This window comes from Rhincodon typus, chromosome 26 (assembly GCF_021869965.1).
Source record: "Rhincodon typus isolate 14 chromosome 26, sRhiTyp1.1, whole genome shotgun sequence".
NCBI lineage: Eukaryota > Metazoa > Chordata > Chondrichthyes > Orectolobiformes > Rhincodontidae > Rhincodon > Rhincodon typus.
The window spans coordinates 41,528,622-41,550,216 of record NC_063357.1 but is presented as its reverse complement, the minus strand read 5'-3'; the positions used below and the strand labels follow the sequence as shown (position 1 = coordinate 41,550,216).

Genomic DNA, 21,595 nt, shown 5'->3' with positions numbered 1-21,595 from the left:
CCACCTGTTTGGTCACCTTCTCGAAGAACTCAATAAGGTTTGTGAGGCACGACCTACCCTTCACAAAACCGTGTTGACTATCCCTAGCAGACTCGAGCAGACTCGACGAGCCAAACAGCCTAATTCTGGTCCTATACCTTCTGGACAACCCTCTCACACTGACTCAAAGATTCTTCTTTAAATACGGAGATCAAAATTATCTCACCAAATCCTGCAGATTTTTATTCAGATCCCTTTTGAAAGCTATTACTGAATCTGCTCTACTGCCCTTTTAAGCAGCATGTTCCAGGGCTTAAAACTCCTATAAATATACTGTCAATATTTGTTCACCTCTATTCTCTGCTTTCTTTCTCTTAGTCAATCTCATGTAGAGTTGAGTTTCTGTACTTTGGATTGATCCCACGGACCATAGCTCTAGGAATGTCCCAGGATCCGTCAGACCATTCCAGACATTCCATGCGTAGTCAATGCTGTGGGTCATCTTCCTGCAGACCTGCCCTTCAGCTGCATGATGATCTGATAAAACTTGCCAGTCAACTGAATTGGAATGTTTCCCCATTCGTAAACACCAGAGCAACGTTGAGTGCAGCACTTATGGTTACATGTGTTACAGACAGTAGCTGCTGCACCCTTGGGATCACGGAAAATAATGACACCCTTGTAAAGGAAGTGGCTGTGCAGAGTTTCGATGCTGGGGTCACAATTAGCAGTCCTGGGGCAGTTTGTGAACTGATAACAGGACAACCTGAAAGGGAAACCCAGCAAGCAGATCTCCCTGAACATGCTGTGGAATCAAGTGTTGACCTGCCTTCTTGGTTACAATGTAGTCTCCTCTGAGATCTCTGCATGTTCTTGAAAGAATCCTCCTGAAACTGCAACAGTGGAAAGCTGCAGTTAAGGGAGTGTCCATCCTAGCGCAGAGGCTGTGGAGAACTGAACCGTCAATTGTAGATCAAAAGCAATTGAACCAGCTGAAATCTCAAAAACTATGCTGTCAGGGAAGAGCACTATTGAAATGTGGAGTTTGTTTAAGGAATGTATACTGCGTGTGCTTGATATGTTTGTCCCTAGCAGGCAGGGAAGATGCGGACGAGTGAGGGAGCCTTGGTTCTCAAGAGAGGTCGAACGACTGATTAAGAGGAAGAAGGATGCTTATGTAAGGTTTAGGGAAACAAAGAACGGAAAAGGCTCTAGAGGGATACAAGTTATCCAGGAAGGAGCTGAAGAAAGGGCTTAGGAGAGCTATAAGGGGGCATGAGAAAACCTTGGCAGATAGGAAAGGAAACCTCCAAGGCTTTTTACACGTACATGAGGAATAACAGAATGACCAGAGAAAGGGTAGGGCCGATCAAGGATTGTAAAGGGAATTCATGCACGGAGCCTAAAGAGATAGGAGAGGTCTTTATTGAATACTTTTCTTCGGTATTCACAACTGAGAGGGACCTAGTTGCAGAGGAGGACAGTGTGAAACAGGCTGGTAGGCTAGAGGAGGTCGATGTTAATAAGGAAGATGTGCTAGGAATTTTGAGGAAGTTGAAGATAGATAAGTCCCCCGGGCCTGATGGGATTTATCCAAGGATTCTATGGGAAGCGAGGGAAGAGATTGCAGGCCCTTTGGCGATGATATTTTCATCCTCACTGTCCACGGGTATAGTGCCAGAAGATCGGAGAGAGGCAGATGTCATTCCCTTGTTCAAAAAAGGGAATAGGGATAACCCCGGAAATTATAGGCTTACGTCAGTGGTGGGCAAATTATTGGAAAGGGCTCTGAGAGATAGGATTTATGATCACTTGGAAAGGCACAGTTTGATTCGAGATAGTCAGCATGGATTTGAGAGGGGTAGATCATGCCTCACAAACCTTATTGAATTCTTTGAAGAGGTGACCAAACACGTGGATGAAGGTAAAGCAGTGGATGTGGTATAAGTGGATTTAAGTAAGGCGTTTGATAAGGTTCCCCATGATAGGCTCATGCAGAAGGTAAGGAGGCATGGGATAGGGGCAAATGTGGCAGATTGGATTCAGAATTGGCTGACCCTTAGAAGACAAAGGGTGGTAGTGGATGGAAAATATTCAACATGGTGCTCAGTTACAAGTGGTGTACAACAAGGATCTGTTCTGGGTCCTCTTCTATTTGTGATTTTTGTAAATGATTTGGATGAAGGAGTGGAATGGTGGATTAGTAAGTTCACGGACGATACGAAGGTGGGTTGCATTGTGGACAGTGCAGAGGGCTGTTCTAGGTTACAAAGGGACATTGATAGGATGCAGACCTGGGCTGAGAAGTAGCAGATGGAGTTTAATCCTGAAAAGTATGAGATGATTCATTTTGGAAGGAAAAATTTAAAAGCAGAATACAGCGTTAACAGAAAGATTCTTGGCAGTGTGGAGGAGCAGAGGGATCTTGGGGTTCATGTCCACAGTTCCCTGAAAGCTGCCACCCAGGTGGATAGAGTTGTTAAGAAGGCGTATGGTGTGTTAGCTTTCATTAATAGAGGGATCGAGTTCAAGAGCCGTGAAGTTATGCTCCAGCTATACAAAACCCTGGTTCGGCCACATCTGGAGTATTGCGTCCAGTTCTGGTCGCCTCATTACAGGAAAGATGTGGAAAGTGTTGGAAAAAGTGCAGAGGAGATTTACCAGGATGTTGCCTGGAACGGACGGAAGGTCTTACGAGGAAAGGTTGAGAGAGCTAGGGCTTTTCTTTTTAGAACGACGAAGGATGAGAGGTGACTTGATAGAGGTGTACAAAATGATCAGAGGTAATAGATAGAGTAGACAGCCAGAGACTTTTTCCTCGGGTGGAGGTTGCTATTATGAGGGGGCATAGTTTTAAAGTGACTGGAGGTAGATACTGGGGAGACACCAGAGGTAGGTTCTTTATTCAGAGAGTGGTTGGGGCGTGGAATGCATTGCCGGAGAGGGTAGTGGAGTCGGCCTCATCAGGGGCATTTAAGCGGCTATTAGATAGGCATATGGATGATAGTATAAGGTAGGGGTGGAGGTTAGATAGACCTTAGGATTAGGGTAAAAGTTCGGCAGAACATTGTGGGCTGAAGGGCCTGTACTGTGCTGTACTGTTCTATGTTCTATGTTCTAAGTGTAGAATGGACAACGGAAATATTTTGTCAGATTAAGAAAACAGGAATAATAAGAGCTCAGAAAAGTAACATCACACAACCATTCATTATTCTCAAACTTCTTGAAGGCTGAGAAAACCAACAGCTTCCGATCAATGTGATAACTGAGCTCAGTTATATTCCTGGGACATACATGAACATGTATGTCCTTAATGAGGTCATACTAAGTGAGCTGCTTATTTGTAGAGCACATGTTATGGGCTGAATGGCCTCTTTCTGCACTGTATCAAGTTTGAAATTCCATGAAATATACTAAAAACAACTCTGAGAACTGGAATCAAGTCAGACAGGAGTGTTATCCTGGTGCGTACACACTTCCCCTTCGCAGTTCATCGTCCTATCCTCCCCATCTACTGAATAGACATATGCACTCAGATTAACACAACATTCATCTTAAATATCCATCAAAATAAAAATAGTTCTGAAGAAACCTTTCTGAATGGTTTGTCCAACAATGACCATAGCAGATCATAAAGCAATCCCTTCAATCATTTCTCATTCCCTGTGCCACAGCCTGCACTTGCCTTCCCATTGTATAAGGTAACAGCTCCGAAAGGGTTAATGATGAAGACTGCATCAGGCTCCAACCAACATGATGATGTCACACAGTCTTGGGTGAAGAACTGAAAGGTTTAGCTGGTGGGGGGAGGGGTCAGATGCATCATCTCTAGTTCCTGATAATCTTTGTCATTCTGCCTAACTAACCAATATAACTTGTATCTATTACTAAAATGCAATAAGCTATATTTTATTGTTAAGACAAGTTCACTTGTTTGTTAAAACTAACTAATGGTTAATCCTCTACCATTGTTAACTGAAGACCCCCTTTGACCCTGTACAGCAAGGAAGATTCTATTCCAAGCTCAAGCCACTATCAAACTAGGTTTCAATCCAGCTAATATACTGCCAGTTTTAACAACTTTCAGAAGTCTCACATGTATAACATTACCGATGCCTTCTAAAATCCAAAGAAGTCTTATTCTTACTCTTGAACATATCGAACTAGATGAATGAATTCTGGTTGTAAATCCCCTGATGACCTCTGGACGCTTCATGTAATTCTTGACAACATCTCATCATTGTTCCCAGTGCTTTTCACACTGAGGAGATGTGAGGGGAGCCCACCAGCCTCACTCACAATGTTTTGAATGTCTTGTGATATTTGCTACCATTTGGGGTTCAAGTAGTGATCCAAGGGTAACGGAGCCTTGCTTAATTATTCTTTCATTTGCTCGTGGATTTGACAGCAAATCTAATTTATTAATCATTCTTAGGAGGTGAAACACAACTCCGTGTATTGGTAAGGCCATGCATTTCCTCTCTTGTCTGTGAATTTATAGTACTGAAGACTTGCCACACTTCTAGCCAAGCTGTTCCAGTACAGCTATAAAACTGGCATCTACCCAACAATGTGGAAAGTTGCCCAGGTATGTCCTATACCCAAAATACATGACAAATCCAACCCAGCCAGTTACCACCCAATCAGTCTACTTTCAGTTATCTGTCAAGTGATGGAAGGTGTCATCAATAGTGCTATCACGCAGCACCTTATCAGCAATAACCTACTCAGTGATGCCCAGTTTGGTTTCTGCCAGGGCCACTCAGCTCCTGACCTCATTACAGCCTTGGTTCAAACATGGACAAAAGAGCTGAATTCCAGAGGTGAGATGAGAGTAACAGCCCTTGACATCAAGGCCACATTCAATGAGCCATTGTAAAGCTGGAATCAATGAGTACGAAGGGGTGAACTCTCCACTGGTTGGAGTCATACATGGCACATTGGAAAACGGTTGTGGCTTTTGGAGGCCTGTCATCTCAGCTCCAGGACATCTCTGCAGGAGTTCCTCAGGGTAGTGTCCTAGGCCCAACCGTCTTCAGCTACTGCATCAATGACCTTCCCTCTAATGGTCAGAAGTAGAGATGTTCACCAATAATTGCACAGTGTACAGCATCATTCGTGACTCCTCAGACACTAAAGCAGCTTATGTCCAAATTCAACAAGATTTGGACAATATCCAGGCTTTAGCTGACAAGCAAAAAGTAACATTTGCAACACACAAGTCAAGCGTGTGATGGAATATTCCCCATTTGCCTGGATGAGTGCAGCTCCAACAATAAGAAGCTTGACATCATCCAGGACAAAACAACCCTCTTGACTGGCACCACATCCACTAAACACCCAATCTATCCACTACCAATGCTCAGTAGCAGTAGCTGTGTGCAGTATCTTCAAGATGCACTGCAGAAATTCACCAAAGACAGCACTTTCCAAGTCCACGACCACTGCCAAGGGCAGCAGATATATGGGAACACCTGCAAGTTCCCCTCCAAGCCACTCACCATCCTGACTTGAAAATATACCACTGTTCCTTCACTGTTGCTGGGTCAAAATCCTGGAATTCCCTGCCTAAGGGCATTGTAGATCTACCTACTGGGCATGGATTGCTGTGGTTAGTGTCATTGGTTTAGCAGCACGGACTCGAGGATCGGGGTTGAGGAGCTCAGCTCGAAGCAGGAGCTGTTCCAAAGACCACCTCACTTTATTGAGGGAAGATGATAAGATAAACTTTATTATTTCTGCGGCTTTATATTCTGTGTTTGGGTTTATTTGCTTTAAGATGGCACTGGAGAGTGGTGACACTAAACAACACTTTTCACTGTATTTGTAATAAATATAAGTGACAATAAATAAATCAAATCAAATCAAAATCAACAAATGCTGGCCCAGCCAGCAATGCCCACATCCCATGAGTAAATCAGCATTGTCCTCTCATTCAGATTGGTAAATTGTGTCCTAGAGTTTCCTGACTGGGTGGGACCGAGAAAATTGCTGTTTGATATATTCGCAGATTCATGATCCTTCCTTCCAAATCTCTTCATAGAAACAGAAATATTGACAAGGTCCAATTGTTTATTAAATCAATATAAATTATTGAGCTTTCAGAAAAGCTAAACAAAATTGAATCACTCGAAAACTCAGCAGTGAGTCTTACCAGACAGCTGGATGGTGAAGGGACAAGGTCATGGCAGACAATGAACTGTGCTAATGGTCCATCTTCTTGTTTCTCTGAAAAAAGGGGAATTTTGAGTGAATCAGCTTTAACCAAACTAACTGAAAGCATGGCTGGAGGTAGGGAACAAGCAAACATAGAATCATAGAATCCCTACAGTGCATAAGAGGCCATTCAACCCATCAAGTCTATACTGACCCTCCAAAAGAGAATCCTCTGCCCCCACAGCTGTATCAAGGAATTCCACAGACTCTCAACCCTCTGAGAGACAAAAATCCTCATCTCAGTCTTAAATTGGCAGTCCTTTATTCTAAGGCCATGGTCTCTCGTCTGAGACTCTCCCATGGGGGGAAACATCCTCTCAGCATTTATTTTGTCAAGATCTTTATGAATCCTATATGCTTCAATGAGATCACCTCTCATTCTTCTAAACTCCAATGAAAAGAGTTCCAATCTGTTTCACCTTTGCTCATAAGTTAACCCCTCCACACCAGGGCACTAGTCAATGGTGTATCGTCCTGCTAATCAGCATCTCCTGCTGGGCTACTATGCGTTAACACTTCCTTATGTCTACATTGTGATAGTGCCAGCTGTTGTTTTATAGTCTGGGCAAAACCAGCAACTTGTCTATCATGCTCTGGCATGCTAGCATCAGAGATGAGCTCGCGTCTCCTGTAGTTTATTGTGCGCAGATTCCTCTTGCTCCTTTACGCTGAACAAGCACCACCTGCTAGTCTGCGGTGTGTTAGTATCTCCTGCTGGTCTAGCTCTCACTGGTCATCAGTGCCCTAGTGCTGTAGCCAGTTTATAGTGAGCTAGGCTGCTTTAGTGCCTGCTGCTGGTCTGAGCTGCTGGTTCTGTTCATATTGGTGCAGTGTCACCTCTAAATGGGCTATGGTCAATTAACAGCTGCTGTTGGCTTATGATGTTTTAGCAGCACCTGATGGTCTGTGGTGAGCTAGTGCCTCCTGTTGTCAATTGTGCTCCAGCATCTCTTGCTCGTACTCACTATGCGTCCCTTTCTAGTCTATGGTACAGCTGCACTTCCTGCTGGTCTATGGTGTGTTAGTTGAGCTATGGTGTGTTAATGCCTCCTGTTGGTCATGGATGGACAAGCACCCCCAGCTGGGGGTCTCTGGTGTGCTGATACTGTACTGATCAATGCTGAGCTAGTGCCATATGCTGCTCTGTGTTGCATTTCTGCATCTTACTGATCTACGGTACCTAGTGCCTCCTGGTGGGCTATGAGGAGCTGGCATCTCCTGCTGTCTATTCTGCACACATTCCGCCTGCTAGTCTATGCTGCTTCAGTGCCTCCTGCTGATCTGTGATGTGCTAGTACCTCCTGTAGGTCTATACTGCAGTTGCATCCTGTTTGTCTGTGGTGTACAAATGCTTCCTAGTAGACCATATCATAGTCTCCTGCAGCTCCTGCTGGTTTAAAGTGAGTTAGTGGCTCATGCCAGTCTGTGGTGAGCTTGTGCCTCCTGCTGGTATATGTTGCATTCACACTTCCAGCTAGCCTATGGTGTCCAGGCGCCTACTGCTGGACCATTGTGCATCAACACCTCCTACGTGTCTACGGTGCTCTAGCACCTCCTGCTGGGCCACAGTGAGCCTCCATCCTGCTGATTTCTGATGCATTTGGGCCTCCTGCCAGTCAGTTGTGTGTTAGCACTTTCTGCGCGCCTCTTATGCATTGGTGCCTGCTGCTAGTCAACCGTGTGCATTGGCACCTCCTGCCAGAATTCTGTGCACTATTGCCTCCTGTTGCTCTGTACTGCACTAGCACCATCTGTTGGTCTACCAGAAGCACTTACTGCTGGTCTAGTGCCTCTTGCTAGTCTGTGGTTAATGCATCTAGCTGGTCTATGTGGCTTAACACCACATGCTGGTTTATAGCGTATGGTGGTCTATGGCACATTAGCATTTTTTGCGGATCTATGGCAACCTAGTGACCCCATAGTGGTCCATGCTGATGAATGGCCCAGCAAAGGGAGAGACATAACCTGAAAGGCTTCAGCAGGCACTTGCTAACAGTTAGAGTAACCTGTATATCACCAGCACTAGATACCGCAAGGCTCAGGGATATGGCTCTCCCACTGGCTGAACACTAATTGGAAGGACTAATGAGAAATCACAGATGTCCTGAACTCAGTTTGGTGCCCCTCCCACCTGAAGGTGATCAGTGTCACATGGAGAATGCCAAGGTCTCTATGTCCTTCACGGTGGCCACATGCCCATCACTTTAACCCTGTCTGTGATGGGGGTAGGTTTACAGAGCGACAGGTGCTTAACTGGAGAAATTCACACTACTTGGGCTGTGCTCTGGAGTGATCTGGAGATGATCAACAAATAGGATCACTGCATTTGAAGGACATATTTAAAATGATTGTGTGATGGTATGAATATCTAGTGTAATATCTAACTAATCTCATTTAGGCACAACGTAGGGCTGTGCCCAGCAATACTTACTATAAACATTCTGCAATATTTGCTAAAATCATGTAGGTATATTGAACAGTATATCTGAATATTAACTCATTATTTAAGTTAGGTTTACCTGCTGAGAGCAGCTGGATTAAGTCTTGAGACTGCGAAGATACAGTTGAGGGAAATAACTCCTCTTCTGAGTTTGTGGGCTTGTGTTTCCACTTTGACACAGAATGGAGCGACTGCACTTGGGGTAAAGTGACTTGCTGCATATGAGGCTTCAGTTGAACAGAAGGGACTGTTGCAGGGGATGGTGGACTGGTGTCTGAAGGAGACAGCATCATGGCTGCAGGAAAGGTGAAAGCTGAGCATTGATGGCTGAAAGGTGATGGTGCGGAGTCAGTGGTGACTGGGAGAAACACATCAGTTCCAGATCTGTATTTTGGATTCAGAAGAGGCCTTGGACAAGGTAATGGTTCTTGCTGGCTGATTACTGTAGAACTTGGTGCAGACAGAATTGTGTTCCAATAGGAAGGTTTGCAAGGTGACTGAGCTGTGATGCTCTTTGGAAGTAGATATCTTGGTCTCTGTTCATAATGTACTGGTGGTTGGAACTTTGAGCCAGAAATAACACTCTGGCTGTCAACAGACTCTGTGGACCCAGGGAAAAGCTGGTTGGAGATTGCAGCTGTATTAATGGTCAGGGTAAACCCAGGATCTGAGAGGATGTCTACCTGTAAAACAAGATAATAATCTGCGTATTTCAACGTTGCAATGTCTTGGGAGGTTTTAGTATTAAACCATTACCCCCAAGTGTCATGGACTGCGTATTTTGCTCTGTGCAATAACTTATTGATAAGGCCAATGTGCGTAAGCAGGGTTTTCCAAGAACAGCAGTAGTTCAAACTCAGTCAAGTACAGAGCAGAAAAATATCCAAAAACAGAAAAAGATCTGACTCACTAAACATCTGTGAAAATCGGTCAAGTTACTTGCTCAAAATTACATAGATTGAAGCTGAGAAACTGCAGCAGAACATGCTTCAGATAAGACTTAGAGGTAACCTTAATAACCTTAACACCTCAGTCTAGCAATAGGGTTAAAATTTCAATAAGGGGAACCTAGTCCCACCTCTGACTCTTGGTTTTAACATACAGAAAAGCCCAGGAGGTGGATGCAGCAGACAGGAGAGCAGATCAGCCAGGAAGTGGAATAGGGATTCCAGCCCAGGAGATAGGCCTTGGAGGTAACTCTAGGAGGTGGGTTTAGGAGTCAGGCCCAGGAGTCAGGCCTTCGAGACAGGTCCAGGAGGTGAGATGAGGATGCCTAGGAGACAGGTCAGGAGAGACGAGAGGTGAATAACTTAGTCACCTGAGGTGAGTCCTCAAATATTTTGCTTTTCCAATGTGTGACTGATGCTCACTGGTTAGCCTTGCTGCCTCACAGCACCAGTGGTGTGATTTTAGCCTTGGATGACTGTCCGTGCAGAGTTTGCACATTCTCCCCATGTCTACTTGGGTTTCCTCCGGGTGTTCCAGTTTCCTCCAACAGTACAAAGATGTGAAGGTTAGATGGATTGGCTATGCTAAATTGCCCTATTGTGTCCAGGGATGTGCAGCCTAGGTAGATTAGCTGCAGTAAACGTGGGTTGTAGAATGCTCTTCAGATGGTCAGTGCAGATTTGATGGGCCAAAGGCCTCTTTCTGCATTGTAGGGTAATCATGATTAAAAACGTACCCATTAGTGATAAAACATTTGCATAATATACATCATGGTTCATGGCTCAGACTGATTGTACAGAAATAATATAAAAAGGAGTTTACAGTTAGTATCACAGAGCAGTTGCAGATGACACGAGGCAGTCAAGCGTCACATACCATGACAGTAGATCTCCTGGCAGGAAGTGGACAGACAAGATTATGTCAGGGTTAGATAAACCAAACGAGGAAAAGCAGTACCCAGTGAGTGACGATATAAGGTCTAGGAAAACACAGATTTAAGGTTGTGGGCAAGTGAAGCAAGAGGTGTGTGACAGGAACATTTTTACACAGCGAGTGGGAATGCCCTGGAAGTCACTGTCCATAAGGGCAGTGGAACTGGGGACAGCAGACTATTTCAAAAAGCAGTTGGATAGGCACTTCAGCGAAATAAACCTGCAGAGCTATGGGCCTATGCCTATCCCACAGGCGAGTGGGACTGACTGAAATGCTCTACAGAGAACTGGCATGGACTGGATGGTTGAATGACTCACTTCTGTGATGAAATGCCTCAATGCCCCTAAATAGGCTTTTCTCAGTTACTATAATTGTCCATGTTCTTTGGCTGGTCTTCAATTTTAACAGTGAGCCTTGTATTCAGCTCGCTTTGAAAAATAAGATGATACTCATTTCATGATTTCATAACACTGTTGGAGGTTTAAATCCCATTGCAATTCCTGAACAAGATGTGGAGGTGCCGGTGTTGGACTGGAGTGGACTGATGAAGGGGCTACGCTCTGAAAGCTTGTGATTTCAAATAAACCTGTTGGACTATAACCTGGTGTCATGTGATTCATTCCTGAGCAAAATCAAGGAGGAAAACTCTGCCTCAAACTGATTGCAAACAAACTCTGAACACATTCATTTAGGTGTTTTGTCTGCTGTTAAAAACAAACCACTTTTCAATATAAGAACAGGCTGTTCAGCCCCTCAAGCTTGTTCCTCCACTCAAGGAGATGGATCATTGTTGACAACACAAACCAACATCATGTACCAACATTTACTTCACATCTTGGTTACCAAAAGTCTATCAAATTCAGTTTTAAAGTTAACAGTTTTACTCTAGTATTTAATGAAGATAGTTTCAAATTCTACCACCCTTTCTGTGTAGAAGTGTTTCTGAATTTCACTCTGGCTCCAATTTTTAGACAATACTCCGAAGTCCATGGGAGCTACTGGCTTCCTGACCGGTGGAAACAGTCTCCCACCATCGACTCTCTAAATTCCCTTAATATTGTGAAACATTTGATTTATTCAGCACCTGAGCTTCTGATTTCCAGGGAATGCGGCCCTATTTTGGGAATCTCAATTTATAATTTAATTCTTGAAGTCTGGGTATCATTCTTGAAAATCTTCATATCTGCAGTATCTCCTTCACAAGGTGTGGTGCCCAGAACTGCTCCCAGTGATTTCAGGTGTGATCCAACCAGGACTTTGAATTGTTGAAGTATGAATTCTAGCCCCTTATATTCTAATCGTCAAGACATAAATGTATAGCTATAAGTGTATTAACCTTACAGATTATTTTCTGTGCCTGTTGGTGACAGTTTAATGATCGGTGTACTTGAACCCCAAGTTTCTTCGGATCACCACTGCTTCTCACTTTTCACTATTTAGAAAATTCCTTCTCTCCAAGATCCAAGTGGGTGATTTCAGGTATGCCTGCATTCAAATCCATTTGTCACCATTTCGGCCATTCACTTAATTTATCAATGTCTCTGTAATTTTATGTTTCTTTCAACATGCCAACTACATTTATGTCATTGGCAATTTGGTTATGCGGCTCGACCCCATCATCACTAGTGAATAGTTTAGGCTCCAACATAGATCTATGTGGGACCCTGGGAACCTGTTGTCTCTATTATATGAGGGAACAAGGTAATGTTACATGGAAATGTTCAGAGATCCCACAGTGTAAGCCTTAATGTTTTATTTTTAGTCTGTCAGTGTGATGAAACCTAGAAATAAAGCAAAATTAATGATGAACTTGGCATCTTTAGCACAATTGTGATCAATTCAGAAATATATTGTTCGACCCATATATCCATGTATGTGTCGTTAGTACAAAGTGGAAAAACGGAAATGTTCATTAACTTGGCACTAAAGTGTGAACAATATTGTTTCAAAATGTAAGTCAGAAACATCAAGATATATTTAATGGAGCTGACCTGTGGATGATGATTGTCATGCAGCATATTTTCTGTTGGGACAGTGAAGGTTACTGTTCCAAAGGGGTTGCTGCAGAAGTTTGAAAGGTGACTGTGCTCTGGAAAGGAATTGGCTGGGTGTGGATGATGGGGACCACTGAAGAACCCTGAGGAAGAGGATGCACAGAAAAGGTCACAAAGCTACACATAAGAACGGTTGAGGACTATTTATTTCTCTGTGACCAGGATCTATAATTCATTCAACAAACATTTTTCCAAACTCCTGACGCAACGTTGAGGACTTTGGTTAAGTTCCTTGTAGTCAAGACCCCAACTCTCTCAATTGCTCTTCCAATTAGCTTAGCTCTTCCAAAGCTCTTAGCTTTGTATCCTCCTCAAGGTTAGTCATTTTCTCCTGTTATTATCTAATCAGAGCTGCGTGTAGTATATCAGAAACTGAACAGTACAACACTGCTTGATTTATAATCCATTGAAAAGAATAATCCAATCCATCAGACACTAAAAATCCTGCTAAACGTACCAGTATTTTCAATTTTGACTCTAGGTTTGAATTTGTTTAGTTTTTGTACCCACTGTTTTCTGCACATTTTCACTAAAGTGTTCTGGGGAATTTGCTACGATTGGAAATTGGAGGATTGGAGACTGACCAGGAGAACACTGTAATTGTCTAATCCAGAGGTAACAATAACATGGATGTGTATATCAACAGGAAATGAGTTGAACACAAGCAGGCAGATTTATAAAAACAACAGCAAGTAACAAACAGATGAATTAGCAGCCAAAACATTAACAATCTTCAGTTGCAGCCAATAAATGGGTGTCTCCACTTAGTGTTCACCTCAGGGGTAACCCCTGGCACTCTTACTGATACTAACATAATGGTGGTTATACTCTGAGTGGTTTCAGGCAATAAGTTGGAGGTAAATTATACCAACTTGACCTGATTCACAGAAGTGCTAGGAAATTACCATCTCCAACCAGAGGGAATCTAATCATTTCCACTGACGTTCAAACGCACTATAATTGCAGACTCTCCCACTATTAATATCCTGGGGTGTTACAATTGATTAGAAATTGAACTGGACCAGTCATATAAATACTGGGCTATAGGAGCAGGTCAAATGCTCAGAATTCTGTGATGTGTAACTCAGCACCTGCCTCCCCAAAGCCTGCCTACCATGTACAAGGCACAGGTCAGGAGTGTGGTAGAAAACTCTCTTCTTGGCTGGCTGTTGCAGCTCCAACAAGAAGTTCACATCAGCCAAGATGAAGCACCCTGCTTAATCATCACTACTTTACCACTGTAAACATTCACTGCCTCAATCAATGCACACTGGCAGCTGTGTATACCATTAACAAGATGGATTGCAGCAACTCAGCAAAGTTTCTTTGACAGCACCTTCCAAACTCACAACCTTCCTCGAAGACACAGATCAGCCTGACTTGGAACTACATCACTGTTCCTTTCCTGTTGCTATTAAGAATCCTAAAACTCTTGCCCCACTCCAATTGCACACACATGTGAATCTATAGGGTGAATTTTTATTTGCAGATACATTTTATTTCGTTCAAAAAGCACACAATTTATAGACAATCAGTCAATGTGGCATTTTATAAATTCATACTTTAGAAATAAAACCAGTCTGACTCCAAACTAAAACACAAACAGGTGTTAAACAAGGCCTCACACCTAACATGCATTGTCTGACCTAAAATGTCACCTCTTCTTTACACTGATAAAACCTTTAGTTCTCTCAGGACATTGACTTGAAAGGAATTCAGGGATTTACATATACATATTAATTAATTAAAACCTTCTAACTGATTAAAAACTTAACAGCATCTTAGGTTTGTTTAGTACATCCTCATCAATGGTGTGACCCGTTGATCTTTTACATTAATTCTATGTCTGATACTACCTCCCACTAACACCTGAAGAAGGACTGAGGCTCCGAAAGCTTGTGTTTTCAAATAAACTGTTGGACTATAACCTGGTGTTGTGTGATTTCTGACCTTGTCCACTCCAAATGGACTAGAACGGTTCAAGGACAATTGGGGTTGGGCCAGCAACAGTCACATCCCTTGAATGGATTAAAAGGAAGTTATGAGGACAGACTGTAGGAACTAGGCTTGTTCTTCTTGGAGCAGAGAAGTCAAGAAGAAATTTATTAGTGTTGTGTTCTCTGAAAGGGGTCTTTAAAATTGTGAAAGGGTCTTGATAAACTGAGCAAGGAGAAAATATTTCCAATAGTAGAAGGGTCAGGAACCAGAGAATACAGATTTCAGATAAATGACACAAGAGTGAATGAAATGATGAGAATGTTTTTAAAGCTGAGTTTTTACAATTGGGACAGAGATTTAGGGAAGCAGATTCACTGATAACTTTAAAAAGAGAATTGAAAATGGAAGATTCTCAGGGCTATTGGAGTGGGATGAAATGGACAGTGTTACAAAGATGCTTTAGAGTTAATATTTCTTATGAATTTTGTTTATTGATTAAAGTTTGAAGGTTTGTAGAAAAATTGATTTATTTCAAGTTTTGTGGTTTCTTCAAAAGAGACCACATGGAATTTGGATCAGAGATAGTAGGAACTGCAGATGCTGGAGAATCCGAGACAACAAGGTGCAGGGCTGGATGAACACAGCAGGCCAAGCAGCATCGTAGGAGCAGAGAGGCTGACGTTTCGGGCCTAGACCCTTCATCAGAAAAGGGGGAGGGGAAGGGGGTTTTGAAATAAATAGGGAGAGAGTGGGAGGCGGATAGAAGAGGGATAGAGGAGAGGATAGGTGGAGAGGAAACAAACAGGTCGAAGAGGCGGGGATGGAGCCAGTAAAGGTGAGTGTAGGTAGGGAGTTAGGAAGGGGATAGGTCAGTCCAGGGAGGACGGACAGGTCAAGGGGGTGGGATGAGGTTGGTCGGTAGGAGATGGAGGTGCGGCTTGAGGTGGGAGGAGGGGATAGGTGGGAGGAAGAACAGGTTAGGGAGGCAGGGACGAGCTGGACTGGTTTTGGGATGCGGTAGGGGGAGGGGAGATTTTGAAACTTGTGAAATCCACACTGATACCATTGGGCTGCAGGGTTCCCAAGCGGAATATGAGTTGCTGTTCCTGCAACCTTCGGGTGGCATCGTTGTGGCACTGCAGGAGGCCCAGGATGGACATGTCGTCTGAGGAATGGGAGGTAGAGTTGAAATGGTTCGCGACTGGGAGGTGCAGTTGTTTATTGCGAACCAAGCGTAGGTGTTCTGCAAAGCGGTCCCCGAGTCTCCGCTTGGTTTCCCCGATGTAGAGGTAGCCACACCGGGTACAGCGGATGCAGTATACCACATTGGCAGATGTGCAGGTGAACATCTGCTTGATGTGGAAAGTCTTCTTGGGGCCTGGGATGGGGGTGAGGGAGGAGGTATGGGGGCAGGTGTAGCACTTCCTGCGGTTGCAGGGAAAAGTGCCGGGTGTGGTGGAGCTGGAGGGGAGTGTGGAGCGGACAAGGGAGTCACGGAGAGAGTTGTCCCTCCGGAAAGCAGATAAAGGTGGGGAGGGAAAGATGTCTTTGGTGGTGGGGTCGGATTGCAGATGGCGGAAGTGTCGGAGGATGATGCGTTGGATCCGGAGGTTGGTGGGGTGGTACGTGAGGACGAGGGGGATTCTTTTTTGGTTCTTATTGCGTGGACGGGGTGTGAGGGATGAGGTGCGGGAGATGTGGGAGACACGGTTGAGGGCGTTCTCGACCACCGAGGAGGGGAAGTTACGGTCCTTGAAAAACGAGGACAACTGAGATGTACGGGAGTGGAATGCCTCATCCTGGGAGCAGATGCGGCAGAGGCGAAGGAATTGGGAATAGGGGATAGCATTTTTGCAGGAAGGTGGGTGGGAGGAGGAGTATTCTAGGTAGCTGTGGGAGTCGGTGGGCTTGAAATGAATATCGGTTTCTAGGTGGTTGCCCGATATGGAGACAGAGAGGTCCAGGAAGGGGAGAGAGGTGTTAGAGATGGTCCAGGTAAACTTAAGGTTGGGGTGGAAGGTGTTAGGGTTTTTTTTGTTCACAAGGCTTCCTAGAAATCATATAACTGGTGACAACTGCTTGTACTGCTATAGGTGCTTTAAACAGTGACTGGATTGAGAACTCTCCCCCATTTCTGAAGAAGGGTCTAGGCCCGAAACGTCAGCCTTCCTGCTCCTCTGATGCTGCTTGGCCTGCTGTGTTCATCTCTACATCTATCTCTACATCTTGTTATCTCAGATTCTCCAGCATCTGCAGTTCCTGCTATCTCTGGATTGAGAATACTTTGGTATCTGGAATTAACTGGAGAGTAGGAAGTCAGTGTGAAAGGGCTGCCAAGCTAATCTCTCATATCCCTTGGCAGCATGGTGGCACAATGGTTAGCACTGCTTTTTTTCCACACTTTACAATCAATTACATTTTAAAAAGTATTTCATTTTCTGACAGTGGAAATGTTACATAAGAATATATGAAGTAGGAGCAGGAGAAGGCCATTCAGCCCCTCGAGCCTGTTCCGACATTTAATACAATCATGGCTGATCTCATCTCGGCCTCAACTCCACTGCCTGCCTGCTCCCCATAACACTTCAGCCCATTACTAGAATAGAACAGCCTTTATTGGCACATATACTCAGTGAAAAGTTTATACATTGCCATTACAGTGCCAACTCAGATACAAAAGTACCTTGACACAACTTCTTTAGGTACAAGCTCTTAGACAACAGAGAAATAAAATGTCCAGCATTGCAGAGTTCAGTACAACAGATCACAACAGAGAAATAAAATGTCCAGCATTGCAGAGTTCAGTACAACAGACCACAACAGAGAAATAAAATGTCCAGCACTGCAGAGTTCAGTACAACAGACCACACTGGCACCTTGCTTCCAGTCTGCACCGAGCCCTTGCTCCACCCTGTGTTGGCAACACACCACACCTGCAGGTCACTGCGGGAGGCCGGATGGTGCCAAGCAATGTCAGGAGGCCCCTATGAGAGGAGGCCTCTGCGCCAGGTCAGGAGTCATCGCTGGAGACTGGGAATCATCGCCAGAGGCCGTGACAGAAGAAAGTAAAACAGCATTAAAAGGAAGAGAAAGAAGAAAAGGAGAGCTCCGACTGGAGAGTCTTACTCTGCCGCCATCTTGCTCTTCTCCACCTTTAATTTACTCATTGTCCGGGATTCCACCTCACTCATAGATTCATCGACCTTTGAGAGAAGTTAATTTTTCCTCATCTCTGTTTTAAGTCTGTTACCCTTTATCATAAATCTATAACTTCTCGTTCTAGATTGCCTTCAATGAGGAAACATCCTCTCTACAACTACTTTGTCAATCCCCTTTAGCATCTTATGTATCTCAATTAGAACTCATTCTTCTAAACTCCAGGGAGTATCGGCCCAAACTTCTCCATCTCTCTTTATAACTCCTCATCTCTGGAATCAACCTCGTGAACCTCCACTGAACTTCCCCAATACAAATAAAACCCTCCAGGTAAAGGAGCCAAAAATTGCTGTGAAGTCACTTCACAACTCATTTTCTTGAATTTATTTCAAGTTTGTGGAAATACTCAGTAGTGATTTCTTTAAAAACAGTCACTGAAAGGTCACTGTGGATATTGGAGTTCTTTTTAACATGATTTCCCAGAAATCATATGACTGGTGAGAAATGCTTATTCTGCTGTAGACACTGTTAGGGCTGTTTGAACCGTGACTGGGTGGAGAATACTCTAGTATCTTGGGGAACACAAAGCCTGTGAGGGGGTGCTATCCATCTGATCTCTCCTATTTCAGGGCTCCCAGAGACAACCATTCATGATTAGCTCTGTGATAAGCCCTACATGAGGCATTGCTTATAATCTTCTCATGGAGTCCTTGAGTATGAGTTCCCTTAGCAACAGGCAATGGCCTGCCCCTGGAACTCATCACCTGAGCTCTGTGGTTTAGGGGTAGTGTCCCTACCACTGGACCAGGAGGCCCAGGTTCAAGTCTCACCTGTGTAGGGTGTGTAATAATATCTCTGAACAAGTTGGTTAGAAAGATAGGTTAAATTTTTAAAAAAATGCAGACACATTATCCGTTCCTCTTCCTGCAGTTACATTCGATTCCAGATGTTGTTGGAGAAGGAGCACTCGATGTCCATCAATGCTCTTGATACCTTTAGAGAGAGAAGCAGGTACCTCGGGGAACACAACAAGATGGATTGCAGCAACTCAGCAAAGTTTCTTTGACAGCACCTTCCAAACTCACAACCTTTATTTTTCCCTTTCAATTTAGCTCCCTTTCACTCATCCACACCTCCCTCCCTTTTAATGTTTTCCATTGCTTGGCTTGTGTATATCCAATTGGCTACATTGGTGATTTACTGTTGGTGGTTGGTAGAAACAAAAAAAAATAGTCACCGTGATTTGGTGGTGGGAAAGCCATTTGGTTGTGTACAAGAGCACTGCTAGGTATAAAATAACGCAGGCACAGGGATGAGTCTGCAGACCTGTCTGTCCTGGGCTGGGATTAGCCTGTGTACACCATGAGCAGTGGCTCTATTTTGGTGTTCAACACCAAAGAGAGAGAAGAACAGTTGGACAGACAAAGGAGTAGATAATGATCAGCCTGGGAGAATGAATAGCTACCAATGGGGACTATTTTTGGCTCACAATGGGCTTTGTGTAATAGCAGACTATATGATAACAAGGCTGATGTGTGGGAGTTGGGGTAAGGACATGGGAGAAGGTGCCTCAAGCCCTAAAATTGTTGAAATCAATACTGAATCCAGAAGGCTGCAGGGTTCCCAAACGGAAAATGAGGTGCTGTTTTTCCAGCTTGCGCTGAGCTTTGCTGGAGCACTGTTGCAAACCTGAGCCAGAGATATTGGTCAGGGAACAGGGTGATTTGTTGAAGTGGCAGGCAACGGGAAGCTCAGGATCTTTTTTGCAAGCGGAATGTAGGTGTTCTGCGAAGTGGTGACCCAATCCACACTTCGTTTTCCCAACGTAGAGGAGTGCATGCAGTAGACTAGATTGTGTGAAGTGCAGGTAAAGTGCTGCTTCACCTGGAAGGTGTGTTGGGGCCCTTGGATAGTGGGGAAGGAGGAAGTAAACAGACAGGTGTTACACTTACTGTGGTTGCAGCAGACGATGCCGTGGGGGTGTGGGGGGACGTTGGGAGTGAAGAGTGGACTAAGGTATCCCAGAGGGAACGGTCCCTGTGGAATGCGGACAATGGAGGGGAGGGGAATATTTGTCTGGTGGTGACACCTTGCTGGAGGTGGCAGAAATGGCAGCTAATGATCCTCTGAATGTGAATGCCGGTGGGATGATAGGTAAGGACAAGGGGAACCCTATCGCTATTATGAGAGGGAAGAGAGAGGGGATGAGCGTTGAAGTGCAGGAGATGGGTCAGACCTGGTTGAGGGCCCTGTCAACAATGGTGCTGGGGAATCCTCGGTTGAGGAAGAAGGTGGACATTTCAGACAGCCCCTTGTCGAAGTTAACATCATCAGAATAGATGCGATAGAGATGGAGGAACTGAGAAAACACAATAGAGTCTTTACAGGAAGCAGGGTGTGAGGATGTTTAGTCAAGATAACTGTGAGGGTCAGTAGGTTTATAATGGATATTAGTGGCCAGCCTATCCCCAGAAATGGAAATAGAGATATTGAGGAAAGGAAGGGAGGAGTCAGAGATTGACCAGGCCACTGAGCCTGAGTGCGAACAATAAGCAAGCTTGGAGTGGACCCCGGTGCCAAGATGTAAAATCAGTCTTAGATGTATCTGCAAATTATAGGTACATTAAGTCAACCTGTTCAGAGATGCCCTGACACACCTCTGGAGCAGATGGGAGTTGACCCTGGGCTCCTGGATCAGAGCAGGCGACATTACCACTGCACAAGAGCTACTTTAAATTTACAGATTTCCAGTTGCATGGGAGAGTTTGTTACTAAACACCCTGTTTCCCAGTGAGGTAACAGGGGATGGGGGTGGGGGGAGGGGGTTGGAATTACTTTTCAAAATCTATCTACACATCTATAGTATTACTCTCATTAATCCGCTCTTGAAATGCTACAGCTAGTTAGCTAAACATGGTTTTCACTTAAGGAATTGATGCTGGCTTTCCTCAATTACCTTTATTTATCCTTATGACTGTTAATATTTTTCGGAGTTATTGACTGAATTGGCTCCAATCAGGAACGGATGTCCTGAGTATCTTTGGAGGAGTGGTCCCTGTGAAAGTCCAAGTGAGGAGATTACCAGACGTAGCAATCTGGAAGTGTGGGGAGGTTTGTGGTGGAGTTGGGTGTCAGGTTGATCAGAGGAGTTGAGGGATTATCAGGGGTTCAGAATTGTTCGATGGGAGACAGGGATCAGGTCAGGTGTCGTTTTTACAGCTACCGAGAAGTTAGTGCAGATTTTAACTCACCTAACTCTTCCTGACCAAATGTTAAGCTAAAACAGTCAGAACCCTCTAAAGTGTCTGACTCTTAACACAGGATTGAGGACTTTAGTGATGGGTTCCAGATGCTGGGTAACTGCCCACCAGAAGGTTTTTATAATTCACTCATGGGAGGTGGGTGTCATTGGCAGGCCAGCATTTATTGCCTAGCTACTCTTGAACTGAGCAGCTTGCTCGGCCATTTCAGAGGGCAGTTGAGAATCAACCACATTGTTGTGGGTCTGGAGTCACATGTAGGCTAGACCAAGTATGTATGGCAATTTCCTTCCCTGAAGCCAGATGGGTTTTTCCAACAATCAGCAATGGTTTCATGGTCATCAATAGATTCTTAATTCCAGATTTTTTTTATTGAATTACATAAGCTGAGTTTCTGGATTAATAGCCTGGCAATATAACTACTAGGTCATTCCTCCCAATTGAAGTTTCAACTTTCCCAGCAATTCTTGTGGAGTGAGATTTCCACATGCTCCTGACATCCAACAATTATCTTCCCAGGAACAAAAACAAAGTTGCTGGAAAAGCTCAGCAGGTCTGGCAGCATCTGTGAAGAAAAAATCAGAGTTAATGTTTTGGGTCCGGTGACCAATTTTGAGGAAGGGTCCCCAGACCCGAAACGTTAACTCTGTTTTTTCCTTCACAGATGCTGC

The 21,595-nt window shown here is 44.3% G+C and overlaps 1 protein-coding gene across 1 annotated transcript in view; it reads right to left on the bottom strand.

Moving 5' to 3' along the window:
- LOC109918816 (carbohydrate-responsive element-binding protein-like) overlaps positions 1-21,595 on the bottom strand; it is a 145,281-nt gene that overhangs the window by 15,755 nt on the left and 107,931 nt on the right. Inside the window, exons 8-10 of the mRNA XM_048612398.1 lie at positions 12,508-12,653; positions 8,715-9,318; positions 6,134-6,207 (exon numbers count right to left, since the gene is read on the bottom strand). Coding sequence (XP_048468355.1) covers positions 6,134-6,207; positions 8,715-9,318; positions 12,508-12,653 — 824 coding nt within the window. The remainder of the gene's footprint in view (positions 1-6,133; positions 6,208-8,714; positions 9,319-12,507; positions 12,654-21,595) is intronic.